The sequence below is a fragment of the Microtus oregoni genome, unplaced genomic scaffold (assembly GCF_018167655.1).
Source record: "Microtus oregoni isolate MIOR12 unplaced genomic scaffold, Mior012 000088F_ref0000325, whole genome shotgun sequence".
Classification (NCBI taxonomy): Eukaryota; Metazoa; Chordata; class Mammalia; order Rodentia; family Cricetidae; genus Microtus; species Microtus oregoni.
The window spans coordinates 2018183-2040750 of NW_024544555.1; the positions used below are offsets into that span (position 1 = coordinate 2018183).

General features: G+C 42.0%; 1 protein-coding gene and 1 pseudogene across 5 annotated transcripts in view; one reads left to right on the forward strand and one right to left on the reverse strand.

The window, feature by feature from the left end:
• Positions 1-356: 356 nt before the first annotated feature.
• Positions 357-1447, forward strand: LOC121442265 (annotated as a pseudogene).
• An 874-nt stretch (positions 1448-2321) lies between these two features.
• Positions 2322-22568, reverse strand: part of LOC121442254 (PRELI domain-containing protein 2) — a 72239-nt gene continuing 51992 nt past the window's right edge. For 3 of the 5 annotated variants that reach the window (XR_005973540.1, XM_041643729.1, XM_041643731.1), the window contains 2 exons: positions 9010-9078; positions 2322-2578 (listed from right to left, as the gene is read on the reverse strand). Coding sequence is in view for 3 of the 5 variants with exons in the window: in XM_041643729.1 (XP_041499663.1) it covers positions 9019-9078 (60 nt within the window). In the remaining 2 variants the exon portion in view is untranslated. Of the gene's footprint in view, positions 2579-8494; positions 8576-9009; positions 9079-22568 lie in introns of those variants that run through there. The other 2 variants (XM_041643730.1, XR_005973541.1) reach the window with 2 other exon arrangements.

Sequence of the window (22568 nt, forward strand, 5' to 3'; positions counted from 1 at the left end):
TTTGAGGCAAGCCTAGGCTACATCAGACCCTGTCTTTAAAAAAAAAAAAAATACAGAAAAGCAAATGCTCAGAAATCATTTCAATAATAATGGATCCTATTTAACAAGTCTATAAACCATCTTAGGTCAGTCCAGTAGCTTCATTTAAGGTCATCACCTCATTGCACAATTTTTATTAAATTAACTTGGGAAAGGTTTAAAAATGATGTACACACACTGTGGCAGAACCTGGGTTTAATCCACACCTATCTGACTGGTCCCAAACCTGTGTTCTTCATGCTAAACCCACAGGCAGAAAGAACCATGCCGGTGGACCAGCAGCCTCCTGGAGATCAACGAGACGCTGGTGATCCAGCAGCGCGGAGTGCGCGTCTCGGCGAGGAGAAGATAAAATTCGATGCTGGGACACTTCTTCTTAGTACACACTGGCTGATTTGGAGAGACCAGAAAAACAATGAATGCTGCATGGCCATTCCTCTGTCCCAGGTTGTGTTCATCGAGGAACAGGCGGCCGGAATTGGGAAGAGAGCCAAAATCGTGGTTCATCTGCACCCAGCTCCTTCTAAGGAAGAGCCCGGTCCATTCCAGAGCAGTAAGAACTCCTACATCAAACTCTCCTTCAAAGAGCATGGCCAGATCGAGTTTTATAGGCGTTTATCAGAGGAAATAACACAGAGAAGGTGGGAGAATGTGCCAGTTTCCCAGTCATTACAAACAAATAAAGGACCCCAGCCAGGAAGAGTAAGAGCTGTAGGGGATTCTAGGTATTGAAAGGAAACTCGAAGAAAAAAGAAAAGAAACTGACAAAAACATTTCTGAGGCCTTTGAAGACCTTAGCAAGCTAATGATCAAGGCTAAGGAAATGGTGGAGTTATCAAAATCAATCGCTAATAAGATTAAAGAGAACAAGGTGATGTCACAGAAGATGAGACCATCAGGTTTAAGTCCTACTTGCTGAGTATGGGAATAGACAACCCAGTTACCAGGGAGATCTATGGCTCAGGCACGCAGTACCACATGCAGCTGGCCAAACAGCTGGCTGGAATATTGCAGGCACCATTAGAGGAACGTGGGGGAATAATGTACAGAGGTGTACTGTTTAGTGAACCGAGCTCAAGGGATGGAGTTGCTCTCACCAGAAGATTTAGTGAATGCATGTAAGATGCTGGAAGCACTGAAATTGCCTGTCAGGCTTTGGGTTTTTGACAGTGGTGTCATGGTAATTGAACTTCAAACCCACAAAGAAGAGGAGATGGTGGCCTCAGCCCTGGAGACAGTTTCAGAAAGGGGATCTTTAACATCAGAAGAGTTTGCCAAACTTGTGGGGATGTCTGTCCTCCTAACTAAAGAAAGGCTGCTTCTCGCCGAGAAGATGGGCCATCTTTGCCGAGATGACTCCGTGGAAGGCTTGCGGTTTTACCCAAATTTATTTATGACACAGAACTAAGAATTTTATATATGATAGACCTTTTGTCAATACACTTGGCATCGTGCCAAAGTCATATGACATTGAGCTAAGCAATGAACCACAAATAAACCAAGAATCTGTTAGAACTTCACAGTATAATATAAAACTCTTACTACCCCCCCCCCAAAAAAAAGAAAGAACCATGCCGGTTACTCCCACTTTACTAGTCAAAAGCAGAACTGTAGAATCTGCCACATCACAAACAAGTTAGTGGGAGCCACAGCCAGCCCCCTCCTTATGCTCCTCACTCCATGCTTCGGGTTCCTGCAGAGGAACAAGTCAGAGTTTACATGCTACCTCCTAAAGGCTGTACTGACTTCTGAGAATGTCAAACGTTCATGCGCATGTGGCTTAACCAACCAAGGTATACATGTGGCTAGCTGACCATGGTATACATATGGTTAGCTGACTGTGGTATACATATGACTTAACTGACCATGGTATATGTGGGGTTAGCTGATCATGGTATACATATGGTTAGCTGACCATAACATACATGTGGCTTAACTGACCAAGGTTAACTGATCATGGTATCCATGTGGCTATCTGACCATGGTACCCATGTGGTTAGCTGACCATGGTACCCATGTGGTTAGCTAACCATGGTATACATGTGGCTTAGCTTTACCACAGTTCTGGCACATTGTCTTTCTATTCCATCTCTCAGGAAAGAGGTACCAGGTTGAACCCCTTTATGTGTTTCAGAATCCTCTCCTGGATCCTGTGGACACTGATGACATCAGCTAGTGAGCACAAGGTGCCTCACTTGGGCCTTCATCCTGCCCTTAGCCGCCCTGACACCATCACAGGAAATCAGCAAAACATCTTGAGGAAGCACAGATATTATCTGCAATGTTCCTTCCTTTTATTCATAAGATCATAAAGAGACCATGCCATAAAATTCCAGCTGGAAAGGTCTCATCTCCATGAGTCCCCTGATTTGAAGCAGGCTCCAAAGTGGAGTGTCAATCCATGCTCCGGCAGGAAGGTTTCTTCTTCTCTAAGCCACTGAGTCTGTGTCCTGAAACTGTATCCAGTAATTTTGCCTATGAAGCCACGGCCAAGAAGTGATTGGGGGAAAAAAAAAGAGTAAACACAGAGGCAGCTTCCCTGCAAGAGAAAGAAATAGGTTTTATCACCTAATAAACATGTCTCACCAATCAATACTTATTTGCCCTCTTTTCTGAAGCAACTCCCAAGAGTCACTCGAATTCTCTCACTATGGATAATTCTTGAAGAAATTGCATTCCTACCTCCTAATGATCTCCGAACAAGGCAAGCACCTCATTTTATTAAGTCCAGCTACCTAGAGGAGCTGGTTCAGAGTGGAGCTGAAGATACAGCTAAAAGTGAGGTCTTAATCATTCCGACGAGATAGAACTCTACTGTGTTATCAAACCTCACCACGCCAATCTCCGGCATGCCAGTGGCAAGAACAAACAGATGTCAGGGCTATTTGTTTTGTTCAAAAGTGACAGGAAATCAAAAATCCATCAAACAGACATGTCAGCAGCAATGCCACAAGCATACTGGTTAGTGAGATTTATAAGCCTCCACTTTGGTCCATGAGAAAATTACCTTCTAAGCTTTCTCCATTTTCAAATGCCCACTTGGACATACAGGTCAGAGAGTTCATGGATGTTATTTTGATGCTAGGTACCAAGGAAATGTAGGCATATGTTACATGAATTTAAATCCTACATTTGTTGTATGGGAGGGTAGTAGGCTTAGCCCTGACTGGCCTGGAATTCAGCATCTTAAGTGCTGGGATTAAAGGTAAGTAATGTAAAAATATGAAATAATCTTTCATCTTGCATATTGGCGTAACTCTGCGAATTGTCTTTTACAGACAGAGAACTGGGCTGGGGAAGTGGCTGAGAAGGTAAAGTGTTCAAAACACAATCATGAGGTCCTGAGTCCAAATGTTCAGAGATCCTGTGAAGACAGACATAATAGTGCATGTGTTCATCATCCCAGCACTCAAACAAGATTGGAAATGGAAACAAGAAACTCCCAAAACACTCCCAGGCCTGGCAGAAAAAGCAAGAGACTCGGTCTCGAATAATGTACAAGGTAAGAATTAATACTTCAGATTATCACCCCCTTCCTTCCTCCTTCCCTCCATTACACACACACACACACACACACACACACACACACACACAAACACCTGGATTTGTGCAGATAAATGCATACATATACATATGCACATGTGCAAAAGACAAAAAAATGGAGAGCTGCAAAATTTAAAAGTTGGCATATCAATTAAATTAAGAACAGTGCTCATATTATTACCATGCTACAGTGACATTGTCTATGCTAACAGAATGTCTGTATTTCTATTGCATATGCAATAGAAATGTGGAACTCTCTGAGTGACACCAGTGACCACTGTTGATGGAACTTTTAAGTTCATTGTTGCTAGGATTTAAATATCTCTTCATGCCTTAAGGTAGATAGCATAATGCCAGTCTTCACTAAGTGAGGTGTTAGCATGAATGCAGATGAGATAAACTGTCAAACTATAGAGTAGAGGTAGAATGTGATCCATTTCACTGTTTTAAAAGGTTACACAATCACCACCACAACCCTTGATGCTAATTTATGAAACTAACTCTGGAGACAACAAACTTTGCCTTCTTGTTCCCAACAAACAACAAAAGAAGAATAAAGTAAATAATTTAGAATCTAAGGAATGCAAGTTCTCTATCAAAACTATTCAAGTCTGCTGTTGCAACTTTAAAGGTAGCCAAGAGCACAGCTGTGTTCCAATAAATCTTTATTTATAAAAGCAGCAGTCTGCATACAGCATATGGCAATAGTTTTCTAAACTCTTCTCTGTGTGGTCCCTCCTACCCATTATTATATTATTATTATTATTATTTAATTTACTTTTTGATGTGGGAGTCCCCTCTGTATGCTGTAAATACCATTGGTTAATAAAGAAACTGACTTGGCCTATTGCAAGGTAGAAAGAAGGACGGAGTCAGAGAGACGCCATGTAGCCCCCACCGGATACAGATGCCAGATGGAATTTTACCCAGTAAGCCACAGCTACATGGCAATACACAGATTAATAAAAATGGGTAAATTAAGATGTAAGAGTTAGCCAATAAAAAGCTAGAGCTAATGGGCCAAGCGGTGATTTCATTAATACAGTTTCTGTGTGATTATTTTGGGGCTGAGTGGCTGGGAACCAACAAGCGGCCTGCTGCTACAACATTTTAGTTACCTCTGTGTGTGTGTGTTTATATGTGTGCACACATAGGACACGTGTGGAGGTCATAGGACAACTTATGGAAGTCAGTACCCTCCTTCTACTACCTGAGTTCACAAAACTGAACTGCCAGGCTTGGGGGCAAGCACCTTCTCCTAGTAAGTCATCTTCTAAGATGTTATTTTTAGTTTTGAAACAGGTCTCACTCCATAGCCCAGACTACTCCTAAGCTCTCAGCAATCTTGCCCCATCCTCCCAATTGCTGGCCCCTTTCTATTAAATTTTATCACTTTCCATCTCAAGAGCAGTACACTCCCCTCCTACAACTTATTTTTCATAAAGCTATTTTTGAGAAAGGAAAAAGGTTCCATCAAGACAGAAGCATTTCAAACTACACAATGTTTGTAAAAATTGTCAAGAAAATGGGGAGGGAAGAGAATAAAGCTGTAGCTGGGCTACGACGTCAAAGCCTCAAACTTTTCTGAATCTGATTTGTAGTGATGATTGCAGAACTATTTATTTATACTTCACAAGACGGTACACTACAAAATCAACAACGAAATCATCAATTTAGTTACAAATAAATAATAACTCAATAACGCTGATCTGGGGAACAGCTTAAAGCTCAAACAGTAGTCCTTAATTTTTGGTAATTGTAGATGCAGTTGTGAAAAATATATATCCTTTCCTTTATCTTTACTACTTTGAGAAAATGGGTAATGAATTATGATAGCCTACTCTATGCATAGAACACAGGAATTTTGTGACACCCAAGTGCTACTGCCCCACTCTGAAGTTCTGGCATTAAGCTGACCTCAACCACTTAGCTATTTGAGATAGAGCAAACTGGTTTTTTGTTATGGGGTAAGCTTTTTTTTTAATACATCAGGAAAGCTCAAGTCATAGGTTAGTCTCACATGATAAAAAGAAAAAAAAGACAATCCAAGTCTTGATACTGCAAAAATATTATCATTTACAGAGATTATACTGGAGAACTGTGTGATCAAGTCACACACAGGCTAAAATAATAGCAATAATAATGATAACAATAATAATAATCTCCAAATTACTTTTTAATGAGTTTATTATTTTTTTGCCGTGCTGAACTCATAGCTGTCCTGGGCCACATGGGCCACAGACTGGACATAGCTGAAAGGTAAGAGGCCACATTGTAACCTTTTTAAATTTATTCATCTTTACTCACAACACTTTAAACCCAGATTGACTTAGAACCACAAGCTGGCATGAGCCTTGATTCCTCTTTTCAGGTGAGTTTGCTCTAACCTGGAGTTAGTCTACATTCAGAAGATAGATAGATAGATAGATAGATAGATAGATAGATAGATAAGAAGAGGCTTTTATTTAAAAAAAAAAACAGAGAAAAATATATGGTCTTGTAACCTGTAAAGATTTGTCTCTTATACATGTTTATTAAAATGCTGACTGGCCAGTAGCCAGGCAGGAAGTATAGGCAGGGCAACAGGAACAGGAGAATTCTGGAAAGAGGAAAGGCTAAGTCCACAGTCGTCACCCAGATGCAGAGGAAGCAAGATGAGAACACCTCACTGATAAAAGGTACCAAGCCACGTGGCTAACACAGACAAGAATTATGGGCTGATATAGGATGTAAGAGTTAATAAGAAGCCTGAGCTAATAAGACAACCAGTTTATGATTAATGTAGACCTCTGTGTGTTTCTCTGGGACTGAATGACTACAGGACTGAGCAGAACAGAAACCTCTGTCAACAGATGAAAATCCATTCTGACAACAGATATAAAGGTAGACATACACACAAAAATGCTGAAGGGCCAGCTCTCCGTCTTCTTGGTGTCCTAGCACTGACTGCCTCCATCATCTCTACCCAAAGGTGAGCTCAGGAGATCTCCTTTCCCACAAGACTTGTCAACCAGAACTCCAGAAGTGGGGCCACTAGTCTATGCCTTAAAATCCTCCAGATGTTTCTGATGTTCACTAAAATTTCAAGGCCACTAGTTCAAAATTTAGAAACTAGCAGGCACATGCCTTCCCTAAGTCCCTCATGTAACTTAGCTGTTTTTAGATCTCACTCCCTGGGTGAGTTGGGATCAGTGCCCAAGTGCACAAGCACATTAGTACTTAGTGAGAGCGCGGTCTATTAAGATTGAAGCAGCCAAATGGAAGCCATTAGAGCGCCTCTACCTGGGACTACAGTGAAGCAGAGCCATTATTGAATCCCCGGAGAGATCATGAAGATGAGAGCCACCATCAAGGCCACAGGAGTGGTGGCTCCAACCTTATGTCCATTTAAGTCTATTTGGTCTGTGCAGAAAATAGGCAGATATTGGCCAATAACAGTTCATTATTATCATCAACTGGGGACTCTAATCATCCATGTTATACAAGCTATAGTTGCCTTGCTTGAATAGATTAATACGTTTCTTACTATCTAATATGTGGCTGTTTTCCTTTGTGTCTGTCCATAAGACCCATCAGAAGCTACTTCTTTTTTCAGTTGGCATCTTTTATTACATGATGAGATGTATTTAGTATATTTCATGATACATTATGAGATGGCCATTGAACCCTTGACAACAAAGGGTAGATGTTACAGTTTAAGGTGTCTGGTTGAAAAAGGATAGACTTGTCTTCATTTTCATCTGGATTTGGGGGTGATTAGGAGAAACAATTCTAGGTGAATCTGTGAAGGTATTTCCAGAAAAATTTATCCAAGAAGGGAAGATATGCCCAGAGTGCTGGTGGCACCATGTCATGGGTTAGGTTTCTGAATTTAACATAAATGGAAAAAGGAGAAGACAGAATGAGCACCAACATTTATAACTATTTCCTACTGTGAAGGCAATGTGACCAGTCACCTGACAATCCTGCCACCATAATGTGCTCCATCCCTTCTTAAACATAATCCCAGATATGTCTTCCTTTCTTAAAGTTGCTTCTGTAAGGTACTTTATCACCATAGTGGGCAGAATAACTAACATAGTGAGCCTCACAAATATGCCAGCCTAGAAAAACGGGGATGTAGCCAAGTTCTTTACAATCTGTTTAAGGAACAGGGTGGATATACAAGCAAACCATATTTAGATTAAATTCTGACACTCTATGAGCACCTACTATGTTCCATGCTTGTATTAACTAAAATTATCTGTTTTAGCCCTACAGTAACATTGAGATCTACGCTATATCAAGTGTATACAGCTAATCATTCATCAGAATGGCAGGCATTCAACTTGCAAATAAACAGAAACTCAGCTCTCCAACCAAGTGTCTGTTCAGAGGCATGGCTGCAGGGTTTAAACTCAAGGTTCTAGTGTGTGAAGGGGCCTATCAATTCTTCTTTAGTTAATTGCTCTCAAATTCATTGTATACCACAATTGAAACACCAGGTTGTTTATAGAAAACTGTTTGTAGTGTCCCTTTAAGTTGGCCAAAGATAATTCTGAATTGCTAGTCTGTACCCAGGACAAATACTCCTAATCACTCAAGACATTCAAGCCAGAGCCCAAATACTATTCCTAAGATTCAGATTCCTTCAAAACGGCATTTCAGGTGGTGGGGAGAATATTCTTATTAGGTATCCCTTATCCAAGCTGCCTGGAACCAGAAGTATTTTGGATTAAAATTTTTTTTCATATTTTTGCAATATTTGCACACACATAATAAGATTCCCTGGGATTAGAACCCAAGCATAAACAGTAATTTCATTTCCTTTTCGTATAGACTGTATACTCGTAAGATAATTTACATACAATACTTTCAGTTTACCTTGTTTGGACTGTCACCCACCACATAAGGTCGGGCATAAACTTTGTCACACCACGCTTTTAGGTCCGCATTCAGGAAGCTGCATATTTGGGAGACTTTCGCATTCTGGTCTTGGGGATTCGTTTCTAGACTAGTAAAATGTATTTGTTTTAGTGGCCAATCAACACAGTCTGTTCTTGTGATCCTTCCTGCCCCAATTACGGCTTTAAGCCTCCCTTCTTATTGTTCTGAGAACAACAAGCAAGCTTCAGCTAATCCTGAGAGCGGCCTTTACAAATCTCTGCCACCTCAAGGGCCTCAATCATGGTCGATTATACCGAACAGTTTTAGCGATTTGAAAGCAGTTGTAACTCGGCGCACAGTACAAAACTGCTTTGAAAATCAGGAAGCCAAGCAAATAAAGCTGCTGAGCAGATAACAAAATGCCTGTGAAATAGTGTTCTATGGCTATCACTGGGAAACGTACAGCAGAGATAGCCCAGGGAGGCTGATTCATAACGCCAGGTTTAGAAGCATGAAAACATGGCTTGAGTAAATAATTCTGATTTTGCTTCTGATACTCACTGATGATTTTTATTCCACTAAGGGAGCACCACACTGTTCCTTCAGCAACATCTCCATTATTCTAATCCCCTGTGGAGAGAAGAAAGAAAAATCAAAACGCCATCTTTCATAGACAAGCACTGTTACATTTATCACAACCTCTTCCCTTCAGGGAATCCAGGTCCCGGCCATATATTCATTGAAGAAAAGTGGGCTCAGTCATCCCTGACATTTTCGTAATATTTCACTCAGCAATTTCCCTTCTGCTTTCTCCATGTGTTCTCGAAGCTGTTTAGGAGGTGGGCAGAGCAGAGTTTGGAATCTGCTTACAACATCAGACAGCAGCCCAAGCCAAGGTAAGCAATGTCTCACAAGTGGGACAGCTTGCCAGAGTTGGGATAATGACAACCGTAAATGTTTGCTGAACGCTGACAATTGCGCTGGTTTCACTGCCAAGGTTCATGCGCGCTGGTGCGGACAGCAGGTGCTGCCGGATCCCACCGAGATGCTCTCCAAGAGGAAGGCACTCTTTCCCCATCTGCAAGCACCTATTATGGACCGCTGCAGGCACACAGACATCTCAGCCAAGGCGGATCATCACCTGAGGTCATGCCCTTTCTCCAGTGCCAGCCCATAGCCTATGACTGGTGGATATGAAGACAGAATGACTCTCTTCTTCCCTCAATTGCCAACAAATTTAAGAGGCAATGCACCCTCATGGCTCTCCATGGCATAGCTGTATCTCAGCCAGCCTCCCAGGCTTCCCTCCTCCTACAGAGATGCTCCCGAGAGCCCTCTCTAATACACTCCACGTGCAAATCTCCACCTCGGACACCTTGTTTAATACGCACAAAACCGCTTTCCTAGTTAGAACACAGATGTTTAAAGAGGTTTAGGTATGTGCCCAAAGCTCTAATGTCCTGATGCCAGGGAAAGCGCACAGGCACTCCACCCTAGTTTCAGCCTCACACACCAGTCTTCTGCACTGCTCAGTCCATGACTTCCCACACGCCCTGCCTACCACCTGTTCTTAGAGGAAAGAAGACAGTGGATATTCCTCTCCTACTTTGGAGACCAGTTCTGCAGGCCAGAAAATAGCTTGCAGACAGAAAGATGGGACTGAGGCATAACCATGAGGTGGGGTTTTAAAGATGGCAAAACTGGATCCAGGAGGAAAGGGCCTGCTGTACACACAGACTAGAAATCTTGAGAATAATAGCAATGAAAAGAACTTGAAAACAGTTCCCCAAGCCTCTCCCAAAAAGGCGGGTTCAATGGGACTCTGGGGAGGCCCCAGAGCTCTTTATCTTTGACGTTTCACGTGATTCTTAAGATCAAGGAGGGCTGGGTAATATTGAGTGGGCCCACGAAGGAAAGGCTGGGACCCACCATGGGTGCTTTGTGAGCTAGGAGACAGGGATTGGAAGGAATCAAAGGCATCACTTGGGAACATAATAAAATAGGGGCTGGGGAAGTTAAAGTGCTTGACATGTGAAGATGGGGACCTAAGTTCAAACACCCAACACATTTCTTTTTAAATACCCAAAAAAAAAAAAAAGTTAATAACACATCTATATTTCCAGCACTGGGAGACAAGGGAGCAGAGACAGACAGATTGATGTATCGAATTTATTGCTCAGCCATTCTAGCCAAATCCATGGGTCCCAGGTTAAACAAGAGACCCATCTTAAAAAGATAAGGTGGAAAACGATCAAGGAAGATTCCTAACAGAAACCTCTGGTCTCCACAAGCATGTATAAACATGTGAACCTTGTATGCCCATATAAGCATACCTACACGAACATACGCCACACACACATACACAGATTTACATATATACACATAAACACACATGCAAGCACACATACACACACACATACACATACACAGATACACATCTTTCACACCAAAGCAGAACAAATGAGATATGATTCTGAAGGTCCTTCCAGTTCTGCCAGAGCCATCACCCCAGATGGTGCTGCAGTATTTAAGGATCTGAGAAGAATGGTTTGACAGATGAACCAGGACAGCAAGCCACAGGACAATAGCACTCATCTGAGCCAGGAGACTTGAGCCCTATGTTCAGCTCACAGCCCTTCCAAAGCTGGGTTCCTTAGGACAGTCACTTTGACCAAGCAGTGTCTTAGACTACCAAGGTCAGGGGACTTTGAGGCCATCTGTTCTCAACACACCAAACCAACTAGGACCATGCACAAAAGAGATTACAGGCTCCTCAGCCCCAAAAGTGACTTCATCACAAATTCCAGGGACAGGGCCTGGAACTGTGCGTTGATAACACACTTTGTGAGATTCTGAAATGCAACTTAGAAGCTTTGTAGGATGCCCTCCAGCTCTGCCCATCTGGGCATGATGAAGTAGGCTTCCTATTATCATACCTGGAGATGTTGTCTCAAACTGTACTTTTAAAATCAGTCTCCTGGTGGAACCAGAGAGAATACTTGCTCTTGGCAGGGGACCTGGATTCAATTCCCAGCACCCACATCAGGCAACTCCCAACCTCCTGCAACTCCCAGCTCCAGGAGATCCTACACCCTTTCCTGACCTCCTCAGATACCTGTGCTTGCATGCATACACACTCACAAAAACATATGATGAAAAATAAATCTTAAAAAGACCTAGCCTCCTACATCACTGGGGAAAAAGTGGGGACCAAAGCTGCAACAAGTAGTGGGACAAAAATCTAACACAATTCTAAGACCCAGACTAGGTTCACTCCTGCTGTCATTTATCCAACAATATGTCTGAGTAATATTTGCTGTGTGCCCACTACGTGCACTGGATGTTAAACGGTAAACAGCGAAGAAAAAGTCCCAGCCCTAATAGAATTTACAAGGAATTTCCTTTCTTGTTTCAATCTTTTCATGTTCCAACAACCCCACCCCCAATAATGAAATGTCCTCCTGTTTCCAGGAGGAACGGGAACTGCCATGACAGAAGTTCTTTTTTTCAGAGCAGCTGTGCACATCCAGACGGTGTGTCTTTAAAACACGGAAGGCACATTCTTCCTTGGGAAGAGAGAACTAATCCATAAACTGTCTCATCCGTCTAAATTAAGACCTCCACCACTTACCAGGCCACTAATTGACGGAAATAAAGATTCCAAGCTTTGCCCTGGGAATTCCAAGACGTTATTTATTGAATCAATTACGTTCACAACGTGACAGCTGATTTCTCTTTCCTTCGCTCCCCCTCTCATACACTTTACAGTGAAGAAGAACAGTTAAGATATAGAAAGGGGAGAGTGAGGGCAGGGGAAAGGGCTTATAAAGTAAATTAAGGAAACGAAAAATCCCAATAGTAGGCCAGGCATTATTCGGCACCTTTCTTGGGAAGGAGGGGCCAAGCCAAAGCCCACTCGATAGTGCTTTCAAATAAAGTTCATTCTAACACTCCAATCTTACCCCCTCCCCATGAGACTTAAAGAGACTAAATTTATACCCCTTACCACACAATGCGGCCCACATGCAGAGTAAACATTAAGTGCACCCACCTTTCAGACAAACTTTCAAAGCTTTTCTGGACTGACAAACTATAAACCAGCTTGATTTTATTATCTCTCTGCCCTCGGAATGTTTTTTCCTCTCTTACTAGGCCATCTTTCCCCATTTGTCAATACACAGGCAAGAAAGCCACCTCAGGGCCTCATGTCGCTAATGCTGGGACGGCAAGACCTGAAGGTACTCCCAGTCCTTAGTCTCGGAAGCTTTCAGTTTGAAACCCTTCACACACACTCTTCTCTGTTTCTAAGAAACCACTGATCACTGCAAGACCAAAGTGTGTCTTCAGGAGAGGTAGCATCAAAGATGATTAGATCTAGACAGTGTGTTTACTTTATAATCAAGTTGACGCTCCCTCAAAAAACATCTGATTTTACCTGAGAGGCTCCAAAGGGAGTCATATGAGACCTTACAAAAATTACAGGCATCAGAACGGTTCCCCAGAGGCATACCCATGCCAAGCTCTTAATAAGAGAGCTGCTCACTTAATTATCACAGTAATAAGAAAAAATGATGTCAAAGACCCCACTGGAAAGAACTCCCTTCTTGTGGCTCATGGCTTCAGAGCAAATACTGCCTGTGCTAGCTAAATTTTTATCAACCTGATACAAGCCAGAGTATCTGAGAGGAGGGAACCTCACTTGAGAAAATGCTTCCATAAGATTGCCTGTAGGCAAGCCAGTGGGACATTTTCTTGTCTGGTGATTGATTAATAAAGAAGGGTCCAGCCCATTGCAGGTGGTACTATTCCATGGCAGGTAGTATTGAGATATACATTTTTAAAAGAACAAAAACAAAACCGAATGAGCAGCGAGGAGCAAGCCAGTAAGCAGCATTCCTCCATGGACTGTTTCAGCTCCTGCCTCTAGCTTCCTGCCTTAAGTTCCAGCCCTGACTTCCTTCCATGATGGACTGTGATGTTGAAGTGAAAGCAAAATAAACCCTTTCCTCCCCAAGTTGCTTTTGGTCAATGGTATTTTATCACAGCAATAGAAAACCTAGTTAAGACACTGTCCACAGTACCAGCTGCCACTGTGTGTATGAGGCTGCTGCCAGCAGCAGAGAGATCCAAGAGGACATGATGTCCCTACTCAAAGGCCATAGTCTCGTGAAAAAATAAAAAACAACCAAAAGGCAAGCAAATCTCTGAAAAGTGTTGTAACTTATAGAAGAAAAACCACATGAAAGACAAAGGGAAGGAGAGGTCAGGTACAAAAGAAGAGACAAGCCGGAAGAACAACCGGAGGAGTAACTACAAGGTTGCTTATGAGCCACAGACACAAGAGAAGGTGAAGAGGGAACCCGAGAAGGTTCGGAAAAGGCGCTGGGGTGGGGGCTGCACACAGCGCTCTCACTGTTCAGCAATCACCATGAGAAACTGGACAGAACAGAGAAGGAAGCAGGATGATTATACACCCCGTCTTTCAAGCCCCTGGTTCCCCACTCACATCCACATACTTTCTCCTCCTTAACGCCACGTCTTCCTGGAAGGGACACTAGCACATGAAACCTCCTATGTAGCCACAAATGACACTGTAATTGGCTAATGGCTCTATTGGAGACATCTGGGTCACATCCAAGCTTGTTGTGAAACTTTGGACAAAATTTAAAATTCTTTATACCGCAACTGCCTCCTTTTAGAAGAGAGATAGTGACGAGGGCTTGTTCGAAAATTTGGGTAAAACCCTGTTTAATCTGATTACCATAATTCCCAACGTCAAAATGCTAGTTTATGGTAAACACCCTACAATTAACGAGCCGTGCTTGCCCTAAATCCACCTGCAATCCTGTGAGGCTGGAGATACAGCTTCCCCGGTTCCCAGCACGAACAAAGCTCCTTCCTCAGCACAGCTTAAACCAAGTGCGGTGCCATATGCATGCAATCCCAGCATTCGGGGGCAGTGGAAGCGGGATCAGAAACTCAAGGTCATCTTTGGTAACACAGCAAGTTTAAGATCAGCCTGAGATAAGTGAGATCCTGTTGAGAGGGGATGAGATGATGAAGCAGATTAGCAAAAGTCTAACCACTTGAGTTTGATCCCCTAGAACAAAGGTAAAAAGGTGAAGAAACTACTTCACAAAGTTGTCCTGACCTCCACATACACAGCATGGCATGTGAAAACCCCACATCCCCCCCATCTTCCACTGCAACACACAGAGAATAATAAGAAACAGGCAAACCAAAAAGGATGCATCCTGTGGAAGAGTACAGTCTTGGTTCACAGAAGATGTACAATAACTGTGCACTGAATGAATGAATGAATGAATGAATCCACTAGCTAACCAGTCAATAATCTATTTGTATTCCTACCACTTTAGAAGAGATAGCATGCTGCTCAGTTAGGGTGCAAATTTTGCTTATGTTTGAATTCCGGTACCTTGGGCAGAATTCAACACACAGTAGGTGTTCAATGCTGATGAGTTATAAAACTTATCAACATATGACTTCTGAATGCTAGAAATGATGAGTTTAGGAAGAACTGACCTGAATGAATCTTACTCATAGTCAGCATCTGTGAAATGCGAGTGGGAGGTTCAGCATCACAAGAACTGCCGCAGAGATGAAGGGACAAAACAAGGAAAGGATGAAGGCATGAGAGGAAGAAAGAAGAAGGAATGACAGGGAGAGAGCCAGGAGCACAACCAGGTCAAAAAGAGATACTTTTCAATGTGGAAGTTTGCGTTATAAAATCATTGGCCATGGGCTGGAGGGATGGCTCAGCAGTTAAGAGCAGTGGCTGTTCTTTCAGAGGTCCTGAGTTCAATTCCTAGCAACCATATCATGGCTCACAACCATCTGTAATGAGATCTGGGGTCTCTTCTGGCATGCAAGTGTGCATTCAGGTCAAACACTGTATGCATAACAAATAAATAAATCTTAAAAATAGGTGATAGATAGACAGACAGACAGACAGATAGATAGATAGATAGATAGATAGATAGATAGATAAAATAACTGGCCACTTAACAAAAAGATTTGCATCAAATTTAGTTCAAAAACTTCATTACCCTTCAACTCCTATTTTCCATTAAGATGGCTTCTATAGAACTTGCTTAGAACCATTTTGTTAACAACACAGAATTCTGAAGACATGAATAAGATAAAGTAACACCACTTGGCTGCCTCAACTCCCAATATGACCTGTGGCCCTAACTATACTCATCGGGCCCTGTCTGGCCAGTGTCCTTCCAGTCCTCCAGACACAACCCTCCCTCCGCATTCCCCTCTGATCATGTACATGGCTCACATGCCTGCTTCCCACTCAGAAACAAACCTGTGCCTTCTTTCTCACCCACGGTTCTCGCTGAGGCAAGGCCCCAGGTCTTCAAGTGGCAGCCCTCCTCACCCTCTGCAGCTTCCACAGCTCAAATGAGTTAGCTCCTCCTCCGAGAAGGCCTATTACTGTGGCCACCCCTGCTCATACAGACCAGCCATATCCCACTGCCTTTATAGCAATTCTCAAGCTCCTAAAATTCCCAGTCTTTTCTGTCACCTCCATGAAAAGGTATATTCCATGAGACCAAAGAAAACTCCCATGAGTGACCATTGGTGAATTCCACCCACACTAGAACCCAAAAACGTAGGCATCCTTCGTGAGGGAAAGGAGGGCAATAAAGAAAAATGCAGGAAGGGAGGAATGAATGGAGGAAGCTATCTGCATCCAGCGTTCTCACCCAACTATGAAAGAAACACTGAGCATAGCTCTCCAGAAAGAGATATTTCATCACAGTAAAGCATCTTTTAATCTGATGGCCAATTTTTTCAATTTAGAGCTACCTTCATCTACAAAACTGGAATAGTATCAAATAACAATAATAAAAATTTATTAGCCCATGCAGTGTGCCAAACACTGAAAGAACATTCCCAGAGAAAAACTCCTCTAGCTTCCAATTGCACTAAAGGATTGTTATCTGTGCTTGGGGATGACATCAAAGCTCAGAGACATTAAACCAAAACCACACAGTAACTAAGAAACAGAGCTTCCATTTGATTCAAGGTAATCAGGCAGAAGGGTCTGGAATTCGGCTAGGCTACAAGTTCTAATGAGAGTGAGAAACTCCTATTACAATGCTGGATCTGGATCAAGAGACTTTCTCCCTTCCCTGTTGACTTTGGCTCAAAATTTTTGATAAACAAATCAGATATTTTAGTCCTGTTCCCAAACAAAATGTCATGAATTTTAATGTGAGTCAGTATCTAATCACATCTATGAATTATCTCAAATATAATACTTTTCAAGTAGGAAGAATCAGATACAATATACAGCTTTGATATACTTTTCCCAATAGTAGCCAATACAGTCTCCAGCAAGATTCATTTTTATTTTCATTATTCACCTTCAAATCTTTAGAAGGAACTGCAAAACACTAACTGCTACAATGATTCGGATACCTCTGCTTCAATTATGAATCTTTCTCTCTTGAAGAAGAAGAATATGTCCCACAATTTGCAACAGGAAATACTATGCCCCCAAATCTAAAACTTGGGAAAGACCTTATATTTTCTAAACTAGAAAAAAAAAATCTTTAACAAAGGGTTGAAAGTGACCTGTTTGATTTAAAGAAATCTAAAGCCAAATCTACAGGAGGAAAGATGGCACCGTTATTTTCATGAACCCCTTCCCTCATAAAACCCAACCTGACAAGCTTTAAGTCCCTGGTATGCTTCTATTATTAAGTTCTTCCTCCACTGTCCAACATGGCTCAACCTGTCTCAATTTTGGCTGTCTAGATATGTGACCTGTACATTGTTTTATTTCTCCTGGCTTGAACTTCATGTGAAACACAGCTTTCTCTTGCCATTAATCAAGGCCAGCCTCTCACACAGAGCCACACCCCTCCTGAGACCATCCTGCAACTGAACACCCATATTCGCTTAGAAGTCTCCATCAATGGGACATGTTCACTACTCCTCACCCCGCCTGCATTGGTCCTAATGACATGGCATTCTCTCTTCTCCTCCAGCAGAGCTACTGGAGGTGCCTCGTACCAGGGGGCCCCATTACCTACTCTTGTTGCAACACACTAAAAAATAACAAGGATTCTATCAATTTCCTTCTAGCAGACATTTTTGGCCCCCACTCATCAAACTTAAGCCAAAGCATAGCTTCTCCTTTTCCTTCCTTGTTCTGAAATAAAATAGCAAGTCATAGTGTATACACATTTTATCAATGAATTGTCAGCAACAGAATGTACAAAATCTAACTGTTGCCAACAGATTCCTAGATAATTCTCCTTTTTTTTTTTATTTCCACCCTGGCCCACAGTGATGTTTCTGTGTAAGTCAGTAATATTTACACATCTTTAAATCAGGTGTTTCCTTTGAACAGTATCAGTTCCTAAGCCCAGAAGGGTGAGAACTTAAGGCCACATGGTTACGGAGTGACAGATCTAGAACAGTGAGCACTTAAGGCCAGACGGTTGTCAAGTGGCCAGCCTAGAACTTCAACCTGGATTTCTCCAGCTATTTTTACAATGAGCACTCACCTCAATGAATTTACTTGCTTGCCTGGGTGGAGAGAACAGAAGAAGCATTTTGCTTTGCAATGCTACCTTGAAGAATGAAATGAAATGAGGCTGGAGAGATAGTTTAGCATTTAAGAGCACTGGCTGCTCTTCCAGAGGACATGGGTTCAATTCCCAGCATCCACATGGCAGGTCACAACTGTCTGTAACTCTAGTTCCAGGGGATATGACATCTTCACACACAATGCACATAAAACAAGTTTAATTAAATTATTAAGAAAAAGAATTAAATGGGACATCTAAAGCCACTTGTATACAACATGCTTGCATTAACAGTGTTGAACCTTCTAGTCTCCCTGTGACCCAAGATGGGGTGGGGAGATGGAGGGTGAGGGGTGGAGGATGGGGATACGGGATGAGGGTGTCTTTCACCACAAGGCCCTCTTCAGTCAGTGTCCAGTGGCCCACAAGAAATGCCACCAGAGTCCCACCTCCATCATCTGTACATTCACAGTGTCTTTCCCTTGCTCATTAAATCACCTCAGAGACGCTACTGGTGCTTTCATGACTGCTGACATACCAGATGGTGAGCAACATCTGGTCACAGCACTGATCAACACCAGGAACAAATACAAATAGAATCTGGGTCCAGGGAAGAACTGGTCCTCAGCAGGCAGGCAAAGCCCTCTTCTGTGCCATGCTAAGCACACAATACTCCTGGACTCATCAATCCTCATGCCCCGTCTGAGCTAGTAACACAGAAGAAGTGAAACTCGAAATTTTGTCAGTAATGTGCCTGACTAGAAAGAAGCAGAATCTAGAGTGACTCTCTTAGTGTCCTAAGGCCTTTAAAGGGTTTGTTTGCCGCCTAGTGTAGTGGTACACTGCTACAATCCCAGCACTTTGGAAGTAGAGACCAAGGGATTAGTAGTTCAAAGCCAGGTTCCATTTCACATCAAGTTCAAAACCAACCTGGGTCATACGGAAGAGAAAATGGGATGGGAGGGGGAGGAAAGATGTGTTTGCAGCTTTCACACTATTGCCATGAAGTCTTAATTTTCTAGCTTTAGGAGAAACAGAATGAGAACAAAGCACAAGCAGTGTTTGCAATATCCTCAGATCCAAGCATCTCACCACACTCCAACTGCTTTTCTAGCAAAGGAGTCTCACTGCTGGGCCCAACAGAAGCCAAGCATACCCACGGGAAGCATTTCTGCCCCAATAAATTGTCTATGCATAGAACACCTTGGCCAGCTGTCCAAGCAGCATTTGTCTCCCACTTGCTCAGTGATTTTGCATTGCTCTAACAACACACCATGACCAAAAGCAACCGAAGGACGAGCATATGTGTTCTTGCTTACAGATTCAGAGGGGAAATCCGCGATGGTGGGGATCATAGCTTCAACTCCATGCAAAGAGCAAAGAGAACTAGAAGTGGGGTTTGCAAGTCACAAAGCCCAGCCTCAGACATACTTCCTCCCTCAAAGTTCCACCTCCTAAAGATCCCCAAGCAGTGCTGCCCACTGGGGACCAAGGGTTCAAATACCTGAGGCTATTGGCTATCAGGGGCATTTCTCCTTCACCACATCACTAAAGGTCTTTTGGTGCTAACCATGCCCATCATTTCTTGGGGACAAAAAAACACAGATGAGCAAAGTACTAAGTCCCTTTTGGGAGCTACAGTGCCATAATTAATGGCAAAATAATGAAATGCCAACATATGATGGTGGCCTTCATCATCATACACTCTATGGAGGGGCACACGAAGAAGCCGTGAAGAATTCTAGAAGCAATCTTTGAATAATGGCAACATTTAAGAAAGCCACTAAATGATAAAAACAAAATCTGTACAGATTTAAAGGTAAAGGAGTACTGACTTCATTTGTCTGACTAGCTGTTTTATTCTGTTTTGGTTTTCATACAGGGTATTGCTATGCAGCCCAGTCTGTCTTTAAACTTGAAATCCTCCTGCCTCAGCCTCCTGGGAGTTGGAGCTAACTGTATATCACCACACCTCAAGCTTTCAGAAGGCGAAGTCTGGCAGCACTTAGGCAAACTGGTATTTTAAAATCCCCGGTTCCTGTCAGAAACTAGTAAGTGGTAAAGAAAAGCTGAAGAACCGTAGCAGTTTTCAAAAGCCACTTCACCAAGTCAACCAATTACGCAGGCAGGGTTTTGACTGGTCGACTCCTAGGGTCATATCCTCTGCTTAGTCTCAGATAAATCTCCACGGATTAATAAGTCCCACGTGGATGAAGCTCTAAACCTGTCTTCGATGCAGAAAATATTATGAACGTCTTTCGTTTGAATAAGAAGTATTTAAAATTCTTTCCTTTGGCACAAAGGTATTTATTTAAAGGAATTTCCTTTAAAACCAAGCATTGAAAGCAATTCCAGGTCTTGTGGAGAAATTCATGTGAAATCCTCAAGGTGGGGGACAACTCTTCAATTTGTTTACCTTATTTGGAATTTAACTGGCCAATTCGGGGTCTCTGGGAAATGCCTGTTACATGGCAGACATAAAGACGTGGGCTGCTAGGAGAGTGAGATAGAGAAACAGGGTGGTTCTCTATCTTAAAGCCGCTTAGCCTAGGGGTTGGAGCTCGGTGTCAGAGCACTTGCCTGGCAGGAAGCCCTGGGATTAATCTCCAGCACTGTTAAGACCAAGACCATACATTTTCATAGCAGAAACACAGTAATATAATTTTTCCGATTTGAAAGCCAACATGTACGCAGACTGCTCTTGAGTGTTAAGACAGAGACCTAACCACCTGATTTGAATATAGCACTAAGTCTTGCCCCCTGTGTGGTCTTAGGCAAGGAAACTCACCTGCCTGTGCCTTCTCATTTATTACAGACTCATTTCGGGTACCCACCACAGGCAAGCGTTGAGCCATCTGAACAAGACAAATTCATGCAAAGTACTCGGGCTCCCAAGTCATCACACTAGGGATGCTTGCACATCCATGTCTACTGTTTGCTATTCAGTCTAAAGGCCCATCCCACAGACAACCGGAAAAAAGAAATGTGGTATGCACACAACAAGGCTGTGTTGTGTGTATGTTCCATAACTCAGCCATAAAAGATCAAAATTAAGCATTTTCAGGAAAATGGATGAAAATGGAGATCATTTGGTAAGCAAAACCAGACACAGAAAAACAAATATTGTAGGCTTTATCTCATATACAGAATAGAGTTAAATTATATGTATTTGTATAGGTATATGTTATTCTAACCATAAAGTAAAAGGAAGACTGTCAGAAGGAAGGAAAAAGTCTAAAGGGGGAATCAACAGAGGTTCATGAAATATGTATGACATAAAGACAGGAGGAATTATTTACAGATTGAAAGGAACCTAGTAAGAAGATAGAAGTGGGGATGAGGAGAAAAAATTGTGGTTGTCCAAATAGTAACAAAATACATACATATACAGGTATGAAGAGGTCACACTGAAAACCACTCCTTTCTACACTAACTAAAATTCAATAGATAATAATAATGGTCATATATAAAATATATCACCCATGCCTAATGTTCTTATTCCCATCCCATTGTTTCTGTATTTGGAAAGAAATTACTCTGCTTTAATATTAAATCAAAAGAGAATAGAATCATAAAATTATTGCCATTTCTGGAAAATAATATAATAACGTGTTCTTTAAGTCAATAAATATCCACTGAGCCCTGAGGAATTTCTGGGTCCTGAGGACAGAGTAGTACATTCCATACATTCCATCTGGAAATCACTTAGTAAGAAACAGGAAAGTTTACAAAGACCAGGGAAACAGTGACATTTGTAGGAGTTCTTCAGTTAATCTTTTCTAAGACAGCATTACAAACATAAAAGGGTCTAGCCTCCAGATGTTCCACCCTGTGTCCCTTTGTGACATTATAACATTGAAAAGCACTGTGAGTTAGAAAGAACCTCAATGCTTAGTACTAAATACCAAAGTAAGCTATAACTGCTTAATGAAACTTCAAAATGATGGTTTCGAAGCTTATGTAATTAGTATAAAGGCATTTGTGATGAAATGTTATTTGAAAAAAGATGTATAATTGCACTAATAATGTGGACATCAGTGTTTGAAAGATGCAAATAAAGACTAGATGAAAATGTACCAATTAGGCTTGTTGGCTTGTTTAATTTGTTTTGGGTTTTTGTTATTTTTTTCTTAAGCCAAAGTCTTGCTATACAGTGCAAATATGGTTCTCCTGCTTCAGCACCCTGAGTGCTAGAATTACGAGCATACACCACGAAGCCCAATTCCAAACTATACTTTAATGCAAAGATAACAAAGATCACTTATGGTGTGTTTCCTGCATGCCAAGGTATCTTACATGCTTCATTACACTTGCCTGTGATTCTCATGCTGAAGAGGCAGACAGCATTATTCAAATGCCACCCGGAGAAAAGGTTGGGCTACAAGATGAGGAAGGGCTCAGATTAAAACTCAGGTCAGGCTGACTCCAAAGGCAGGCTCATTATAACCACTAAACACTGTCTGCAACACTATAATGGGGAAAATAAGTTTTTGCTTTTAACTTCCTTGCACTTTGCTTTTTAAATAATGACAACACAACAACCGATCATTTGCT